The following is a 9,973-nucleotide window of genomic DNA, read 5'->3' as shown; positions in this document are numbered from 1 at the left end:
AGAAGAAGGAGGAAGAGGAGGAGGAGGACCTGTGGTGGTCGCTTCAGTCGGCATGGCTACTCAGCAACACGGAGAGACTGTCCCAGTATCATCATCATCATCTTCTTCTTCATGTCCATTTCCTTCTCTCTCAGGAGCTTCCTCCGGACGTGATTGTCCTTGGGTGTTTGGTGAGGACCAAGGCTCTACTTTCACCTCAGTCATCAACCGGGGAGGCAGTCCCCCTCCTGTCATCATCGGCAATCGTCAAAGGAGTGCTGCAGGTGAAGGCGTGAGAGACTCGATGTCTTCTGGGCCTCCTCATGAACCTATACCGCCAGTGGGATTCCCCCAGTCACAGGGGCAGCCCCCTAAACAAGGCCAGCAGGAGGGGGCGCAAGAGCCTCTTATGGTCTCGGGATGTAGTGGACTACGTAGTCATAATAATGTGAATGTCTGCGGTGATAGGGAAGAGGGAATCCCTCCCTTTCATCATTATCATGATGATGGTAGTGGTGATGTACGTAGTATGCCTATGGCTCCTGGCCTTCCTTCTTATCGTTATCCGCAAAGAGAACAACCTGAGGGATGTCATCATTCAGGCTCAGGCAATCTCGACAGAATGGGGAGACAAGGACAAGGGCGGGGGATGGTCATGGTGAATGGATGTGACTCCGGTGGTTCATCCTCATCAGTCCAGTATTGTCATGTAGGAAGGGATACTACAGAAGACTTCTACGACCCCTCTGCACTACATGTCTCTTTGTCGTCACGTGTGTTGCTCCCTTCTCCTCCTCATCTGTCCCACCATCAGCATCAGATACCGCCGGTGGCTCCTCCGTCCTATTATGAACCACCTTATGAGGGATTCTCGTCTATCAAGCTTCGCCCCACACCCCGTGATCATGCGAGGTGCCTTCATCATGATCAGAAATCTTTGAATGGTCATAATAATGATAATAATGAGAAGAGGAAGGACAATCTCCTGGGAGAGGGAGGTGAGAATGTTCGTAGACTATCACCCTCTCCCTCAGAATCTCTTCCTTACACGGTCTATGATCATCAACCTTGTATACGTCGTCTTTCATCGGAAGATTCACACGATGCTGCTCTACGCCGAGCTCGCCATCAATATCTGAAGAGAGGGGGAGTTGGATCAGGAGGAACTTCAGTACCATCTCATCAGTATGTTTGTCCTGTAGATGCTGGGGGGGGGGAGAATGGACCACCAAGTGCGGAGAGTGGAAGCTCTTCACAAATAGTCTCGACTCATTCTCCCATGACAGGATCGTCCTTTGCTCAAGGCCACACGGGAAATGAGGGGGGGGGTCCTCATACTATTACAGCTGCAAACAGTCTCATCATCATGGCTGCTTCAAGACCAGGGTCAGTTTCTTCTTGCACACAGCCACGGGCCTCCCTGTTACCGCCTGATCATCGAGGTGTTGTCGGTCACTTTCATCCCCCTAATGCATTCCTAGGAGACACTCCCGGTGGTTATGTCCCTCAGCACTTTCGTCCATCTCCAAGCTTAATAGAAGAAGCTCGTGCTCGAGGAGCAGCCGAGGCCGATCGCTTCTTTCAGAGATTTCAGGAGAGACAACAGGAAATGATGATGTATCAGCGGCGTGCTCCAGGTGCCTTAGGAGGAGGTGGAGAAGGAGGGGGGGATGAGGTCGCTAACTCATCGTCTTCACATAGCAGCTTTCAAGAGACGACGATCGGTTTTGATAGGAATAGATCGGAAGAGGGATCGAGTCTTGGAATGTCTACATCAGCATCATCTAGACAGTCTTACGGGAGAGGAGAATCTTCACAGGGGGTCATGGGGCCCCGTCAAATCTTCAGTGTATCTCCACCTCATCAGCACCTAGGGGGTTTCTTTCATATTAACAGGAGGAGTAGTTGTGGAGAGGAGGAAAGGGTAGCAGAAGGAGAAAATACTCGGGGATTTCTACCGAATGAAGAAGGTACAGATGAACGGATGATGTCTTCCTGTTGCTCAGGAGAAGGAGAAGGAGGAGGGAGTATGTCTTCGGGTCATAGTCAAGGGAATGGCTCAAGTTCTCAGCAACAAAGCCCCGACTCGATAGCCTTCTCAGGAAGAGAGGAACAGGGAGGGGGGGGTGTGTATTCGTTTGCTCCGGCTTTCCATCATCCGGGAGATCTGGCTGGTAGGGGGGGACCTAGCAGTGGCGCTCATCCTTTTCATCACTTTTCGTCGTCTTATGAGGGAAGAGGGGGAGAACAACAAGAAGAGAGTTCATGTTCTCCTATTTCAGGGATCGATGCAAGAACACTACGTCCTCCCTCATGTCTCCACCCATCTCTTCAGTCAAATGTGACTTCGGCGGCGAATACAGCGACAGGGGCCCCTGCACCATCATTAGCACCCTCATTGTCGATGGATGTCTATCCTCAAAGAAGAACAACAGGAGACGACCCACAGCAACCACCGCCTCCCCGTCTCCCCTGTGATTTCTCTGAAAGAAGGCCTGAAGTTCCTTTCGCTCTTGGCAGAGATGAGCCCCACCAGCAAGGGAGAGATGGAGCTCTAGGGACAAACTCATATCATAATAATAGTAGGAGAAGTAGTGGTGCAAGACCGGGTTTTGATTATGAGACAGGTGGAATGGAAAGCCGTCAGAGTCTTCCCCCACATCCAAGTCAGCTAATGAGAGCTCCGCCTAACTATGCGTGTCCCCCAGGCCGTCAAGCACATCAACAGATCCCACCCCCGCTAACAGGATTCGTACCTTCGTCGTCTTCTTCTACAGCGGCACCAAATGGCAGTCATCCCAGTCATCCCTTCTTACCCCGAACTCAACATTATGAACAGAGTTGCTTTTCTCCTAGCTTTCTCTTACCTTCCGATGTGAGTCGTCGGGGTCCTCCCTCTATGGTGATGGGAAAAGAAGAAGTACGGGAAGAATCAAGGGCGACTCCACAACAGCTTTGTGCTGCTGGAGGGTCGGCGTCTGGTGCTTGTGGGCAGGGAGATAGTGTCTTGGCTTCATTTTCGTCAGATTCAAGGCCAAGTCGATGGGGGGGGGAGGGTCTCCTGAGCTCCACGTCAGGCTATCAGTATGAGCAAGGTCACCATCATACGGCAGGAGAGAGAAGAGGGGCACTGAATGAAGATGGTAAACCAGCAACACCCCTCTATATGATGAGGGGTAGACAAGAGGGAAATCATCTCGAGAGATGCCCTCCTGTGTCTCTGTCATCTTCTCAGTCTTGTGGTAGAGTAGATGGTGGTGAAGGGGGGGGGTACCCCTCGTCTTGTTGGAGTCGTCCAATAGGATTCTTCTACGGTGCGAGGAATGATTCTAGGGGGGAAGGAGGAGGATCAGCAGGGGAACAGGGAGATGCTTCAGGATGCTGGATGGATGCATCGAGACGGCAGATGGATAATGACGAGAACGAGGAGACCAATAGAGGGAGCGAATTCCATAGGGAGAGACAGGGTGGATCTTTTCCGCGTGAGATGCGTGCTGCTTCTGATTCTCGAATAGGTCTGTCAAGAGAGAAGATGGTCTTAGCATCACCCGGAGAGGGCGGGAAAGAAATCTTGGGGAATGAGGAGACTCATGCGAATCAGGAGGAGGCCAAGGCGAAACAAACGTGTGAAGAAGAGGAGAGAAAAGGCGAAGAACGTCATAAAGACAATAGTAGCAGGGGTAGTACTCCCCCTACTAGTAGTTATCGTCGGTGTGTTGGGAGTGGTAATGCTGATGAGTCAAGGGGGTCGAGCCATGTGGAGGGCGATTTCAGGAATGTAAGAGGACTTCTTTCTTTATCTGGAGGTCGAAGGATGAATGATGATATAGAAGAAGAGACTCTAGGAGGTGTCGGAGGGAGAAGAAAGCATCATTCCTTAGATGCCACAGGAGCATTGGGGCCTCCCCCCTTTTCTTCTTCTTCGTCAAATCATCCGTTCTTGTCTGGACAGGATTGCTGTTTCTTTACATCGTCATCTTCATCGTCTTTCCGAGGGAGCTCTTCTCTTCTACCTCCGCCTCCTTCTCCTCCTCATCACCATGGAGCTATGCGATCTCTCTCTGAGCATGCGACCCCCTCATATCATAGTCATCACCACAATAGTACTAGTAGTAGCCATTCCAGGGGTCCAAGCAGTAGTCGTAGTAGTACTACCACCTCACAGTCACTAGGAGAACCTCTGATACGAGACAACCAGTATAGTCAAGTTTTGTCGCATGATGGGTCGGTATCACGATCTTTCCCTGGCCTCCTCGAGGCGCAGCTCTACCATCACCCTCGACGTGTGAGTGGGGGAAGAGCAGTTTTGAGAGAAGGACAGATGGGTGCTCCGTCATTCATAGATGATGATCATGAAGACATGCGGCAACCTGTACGATATACATCCTTAGATCGGGGTCTACCGGTGCCTACTCATCAGCAGGGACTATCACGAGAGAGGCCTAGTATCAGTAGTCGGAGTAACTGTGTAGGAGGTGATGGGAATGTAGACGGGGGGGGTGCTGGGACATCGATCCTTTCAGATGACTGGAGAAGAGGAAGAAGAGGAAAACATCAAGACCAACCGAGTGTGGAGATTTGCTCGCATGGGGGAGTTCACGAAGGTCACCATGATCTACATAAGGTCCACCATCAACGTGGAGAGGCAGAAAGGACTGAGGGCCTCGACAAGCCTAGTGAAACGCCTGGGCTTCCCCCCGCCTATTGTGAGGGAGTCAGCTCACCTTCATGTTCACATCGTCATCTCAGGGACGAGAATAGCCCTCAGTCTCCTAGAAGTGGTGAGAAGAGTCATAATGCCCTTCGTGAACAGAAAGAAGAAGAAGGGGCACCCCAAGGAGCATGGAGGGGGGATGATTCGGATGATGGCAGGAGACGAGGTCTTATCGACAGGAGTGTGTATGAGCAGAGAGAGAGACCAACAGAGAATCGATCGTTGTCAGCTTCTCGATGTGATGGGCCGTATTCTCTTCTTTCTCGTAGTGATAGGAATGAGTTTCGGAGTCTTCTCCACGACAGAGAAGCTTTAAACCCTTCATCTTCTGTGAGTTCTGGAGAAGTCGATCGACGATTCATCCCCACCTCTCCTGAGGAGAGAGAAAGAGTGGTAGGAGGAAACGAAAGCCCGAGCTCCGAAAGGTTCCCTGACCCACACCGGGAGAATCGTACAGAAGACCGTACTACGCGAAGGGTCCAGTCCAGTGATCGAGACCAACCGAGAGATGTGAGAGGGGATAATGATGATCTTTCTTCGAGAAGTGTAGATCAACAACGTGAAAGAGAGAAGTTTGGTATGAAAAACGCCAAGATGGTCTCTCCCCCTCAGACGGGGATGTCTCCTATTTCCGAAAGAAGAGGAGGAGAGGCACAACAACAGCAAGGTGAAAAAGTTCATACGTCTCTGTTTACAGGACGTTATGAAGCCTGTTCTGCAAGTAGTTTCTTTCATAGTGGTTCAAGTACTGTCATCGCACCTCAAAGTATATCTTCTTCTCCTTCATTAATGTCTTCTTCTACTTTATGCAACTCTCGAGATCCCCCGTGCCATCTCTCCGGATCTGCTGATCTCCCCCCCACATCTACACCGGCTGTGGTCGGCGATGGTGGTATCGGTAGTGGTGTATGCTTTCTTAGTTCCAATGGGGCTTCGATTGATGGACTTCCTCATGGGGGAGTTTCAGCAGCTTGTGACCGTATCAATCAGAATCCTCTTCGTCATCCCGTGTCTGTAGCAGGAGGAACAGGAGGGGGAGATCTTTCTTCGGGGAATCTATTATCGCATCTGGATGAGCGTCATCGAAGTCTGGTTCTTCTTCCTCCTCTTGATCCGGAGTCGCCGCGTCGAGTCAATGGGGCAAGTGCAGCTAGCGATACAGCTAGCCAGGATATTCTTCGGAGTTGTTGCTATGAAGAAGGAATGTCAAAGGAAGACAAAGAGATGAATGGGAGTTCAAAGAAGATAAGCACAGCGGGAGGTATTGATATGCATGCAAATCTCAATGGTCCCTATTTCTCTGAACCTCCTTCACCTGTCCATCAGAGGTATTCTGATCAACCTCCCTCTACGTTCTCTACTTCATCTTCTTACCACCATCATCCAGAGCATCCCTCGGTCTTCTCTCTAGCGAACGCGGCTGGAAGTTCATCGTCGTCCATTCCTAGTCATCCTCATCTTCATAGCAATGCCCATCAATCGACAGCGCCTGGCTTGCTGCCTTTACCTATCAGGGGTGGGGGGATCGGTTCTCGAGGTCGGAGTCATGGGGGTGGACAAAGCTCTTCGAAAACATCATCTCGTGGTCCACCTGTCCTTCTGACAGAACGACGAGGCCGAGGAGATCCAGAAGCCTTATCTCCTCCTTCTCCTTCAGCTCTGCTTCATCGTCGTCCCCATCTAGATTCTTCTTCTCCATCACCTCAAGAGCTCCCTAGAGGCGAAGACTCAAGTGACCAACGTAGGCCTGCTTCAGATTCCTCTGAAGGAAAGAATGACGGAGAGGATATGAAGACGTCTGAAGGGCTTGAGAGATGGACTTCCTCGAAATGCACAGGGGAAGAGGAAAGGTTCCCTCACTCTAAAGACCGTGGAAGCTCTCAATCTATCATAACAGAAGGAGAAGGAAATGCGGATGAGAAAGAGAAGTCGACAACTCATCAGGATACGACGAACGCCCACGGTATTGTTGGAGAAGGAGGCGAGGGGAGTAGCCATCATGATAGTTCGCACTCGGGTTCTATCTCATGGAGTAGAGGGGGAGAGCATCACCATGCGTTTTCTGGAGACAGTGGGCATCATCCCCCTTCAAAGACAAAAGGAGAAGGAGCTCTCATCATAGCATCTTCTTCATCGTCATCTGGGGGAACCCGGAGAGATCGAGATCTTCAGTGCCTGAATGAACAAGCCAACACGTCTCGTGGGGGAGGAGGTCGTATGTATGGGGGATCTTTCTCAGCTTCCGAGGGACGAGACGGTGGCCGACAACAAGGAAGGGAAGAACGAGAGAATCTCCCTCTTAACTCGCTTCGGTCGACTAAAGATGATACACATCATGTCCATAGTAGTAAGATAGGAGGTAGTACTAGTAGTAGTAGTACGAGTAGTAGTCATAGTAATCATCATAGCAGAAGAAGAGGCCAACAAACATGGCACCCAGGGACGTCGCCTTATATTCGGATTCATCATGAGCATCCTCCATATCACCGTAACAGCAGCAGCAATCCTCATAAGATGTTTACGACGTCTTCGGGCCGTCCTTCTGATAAGTCTAAAGGATGTGGAGGAGATTCTTCTGAAAAAGAGGAGAGGGGTAAAGGAGGAACAAAAGACTCTTTCTCCCGAAAACCGTCATGTTTTTCTTCGTCTTCACTTTCCACAGGCGCTCAGCAACGTAAAGCAGGCGGAGGAGCAGGGAGAAGACTGTTGAATGAAGAAGAAGAAGAAGGAGAAACAAGTAGTAGGAGTAGTGTGCGAAGCGGAAGTACGAGAGATCGTGAGAAAGGCTCAAGTGACGATAGTCCCTCGGCAGGTGGACAAGACACAACAAGCATGGCGGCGGTTGTCGTAGTCGTTGCAGAAAGCGGAAGTGAAGTAGGAGGGGGAGAGAGAGAAGGAGAAGGAGAGCGAGAAGGATGTCTTCGTACTCTTCATGGAGATACGTCGTCGCACTCGTCTACTCAGAATTCATTCGTACGTTCCTCTTCTTCGTCATCTACTTCTGCTTCTTCATCTGTATCTCCCGTAGAGTGTAGTGAAGACCCTGGGAATGTAAAGGGAAGTTGTTCTCCTTCATCTTCTATTGTCACCCCGGAGAAAAATAGCTCGTTGCGCTTATCAACGTCGTCTTCTTCACAAGACATCGAGAGAGAGGACGCTGTGAAACACCAACAGGAGAAAGTAGGAGAGGTTGAGAAGGAGGAGGAGAGAAAGAAGACCTCCTTATCACCTTCAAAGACACAGAAACAAGGAAAGGAAGAGAAACAGAGAGTAGATGACGAAGAGAAGTCTAAGGGATGGAAGAAAGTTGCCGCTCATCGAGCAGATGGGGAAGGTCACGATGAATTGTCAGAGGCTCTTAAGGAGGATGGTGGCTCTGAAAGAACAAGAGAAGAAGGGAGACGAAAAGAAGAAAGGGGGGGCGACTCGCGTGCTGAAAAGGTGAGGCAAACGACTGATACCAAAGAAAGAGAGAAGGAGACTGCGGGGAATCAAGGCATAACAGAAGAAGGAGTCATAGATGAGGAGAATCCAGCGGGTCAGGAGAAATCCTCTTCATCGTTTTCTTCTTCTCGTTTGTCTTTGTCTTGTTTATCATCTTTTTCTTCCTCTTCTTCTCGTCCACGTGAACCTTTTTCTATCAGTACATCTTTAGCTGCTATGGCATCTCCTCTCCCTCCCCCTCCCTCTTCCTCTTCTTCGTCGGGAGTTGGGGGGAGTAGTGGGGCGGTGTGGGGTAGTAGTAGTAGTGGCGGTGGCGGGGTAACAGGGCATCGGAATAGTAGCAGAGCTTCTCGCATCCTAGGAGGAGGAGGAGGACACCCTCCTCCTTTCAGTCAATCAACGAGACGAGGAACTGATTCTCTCTCATCATCTTTGTCAAACTCTACAGCCCTTACGTCAGGGACGGGTCCTTCTACGACAGCAGGGGATCGACATCTCCACCATCCAAAATACTCGCGAAGTTCGGAGTCATCGAGCTACTACTCCTCCTCCTCCTCCTCCTGGCATCATAGCCCACACCAACACCATCCTCCTCCTCCTCATTCAGGGGATGCGATTCATTACCGGGCAATAGCTCTTGTTGAGGGGGATGCTGTCCCACCTTCGTCTAGTAGTGGTCGAGATTACAAAAATTCACGAGGAGGAGGAGGAGATGTTTCTTCTTCTTTCTTTCAACCACAAGACAGGGAAAGAGAGAGAGAGGAAGGTCGAGGGAGTAGTCACCATAGTAATAGCAGTAGTGGTGGTAGCACGACAGTCAAAGGGGGGGGAAATGGAGGGTCTTTCTTGACACGTGTCTCTCAGCCGTCTCAAGGAGGGATAAGCAAGTTCGTAGTAGGAGGGGCAGCGACGTCATCTGGAGAGATCGCTTCGATTCCATGTGGTCCTCTCAATAGTACACCAGGGACAGAAGAGTCTACATGTTGTCAATCGATTACAGAAGAAGCCTCTCTCATCTCAAGAAGTTCTGAAGGGGGAGGAAGTCCTACGACTACTTCTTCTTCAACAGCTTCATGCATGATGGTCACCTCACCTCAAGCCAAGACTCAGGGAGATACTACCTATCCTTCAGATGATAAAGGTCTCGATAAAACAACAGCAACGAACACAAAACAAGACGACTCCACAGATCGCGATGATGATGATAAGGGCGCATTTGAAAGGAGCCATAAGACGGGTGACTCATCTGCTGATAACCCTTCTCAGCAACAGTCCTCAGATGCACCAGGGGGCAACCATGAGACAAGGCCTACGACGGGTAATTCACTCCCGAGAGGCGATGTTCGCTCGTTTTCAAGCTCAGTGAGGACTTCGTCATCTTCAGATCAAACAGGGGGGAGGCATATGGGCCGTTCAAATCCCGGTAGGACTAGATCACCACATCGAGGAGGAGGGGGGGATCATCTCTCTCTCAGTCCAGGTGCGCCCCAGGCTCCTGAGGGCGGTGTCTCAGTGAAACGAGACGGTTCTCCTGAGAATCTCCGAGCGATGGCTTTTTCTTCTTCAAAAGAAGGTAAAAGGGGGGCTGACCATTCAGGTGGAAACTTATCTCGCTTAGGTTCAAGTGGAGGTGGTGGTATACGTCGAGGTGTTGAATGCCTTCGGCCTGAGTCAGGGGCGGGAGATGGTGAAGGGGGGGTCGGGAGAAGTGTGTCGTCTTCCTTTTCTGTGGTGTCGTCTTCGAGAAATTCAGGGACGTCGTCATCCCCACCAGTGAGTGCACATGTCCTCAATGCGAGCAGTGTATCTACACCTGCAAATGGAAGAGCTGAAGCC

The 9,973-nt window shown here is 50.6% G+C and overlaps 1 protein-coding gene across 1 annotated transcript; it reads left to right on the top strand.

Annotated features, from left to right (window-relative positions):
- CSUI_004485 (uncharacterized protein) lies at window positions 1–9,910 on the top strand (the record flags this gene model as incomplete). The annotated part of the gene is made up of 1 exon (XM_068064676.1): window positions 1–9,910. A coding segment is annotated over exon 1 (9,858 nt), but the record flags the coding sequence as incomplete, so codon positions are not given.
- Between the last annotated feature and the right edge of the window lie 63 nt (window positions 9,911–9,973).

The sequence above is a fragment of the Cystoisospora suis genome (assembly GCF_002600585.1).
Source record: "Cystoisospora suis strain Wien I chromosome Unknown contig_2107, whole genome shotgun sequence".
Classification (NCBI taxonomy): domain Eukaryota; phylum Apicomplexa; class Conoidasida; order Eucoccidiorida; family Sarcocystidae; genus Cystoisospora; species Cystoisospora suis.
The sequence above is the reverse complement of the archived record's forward strand: the minus strand, read 5'-3'. Positions and strand labels throughout refer to the sequence as shown.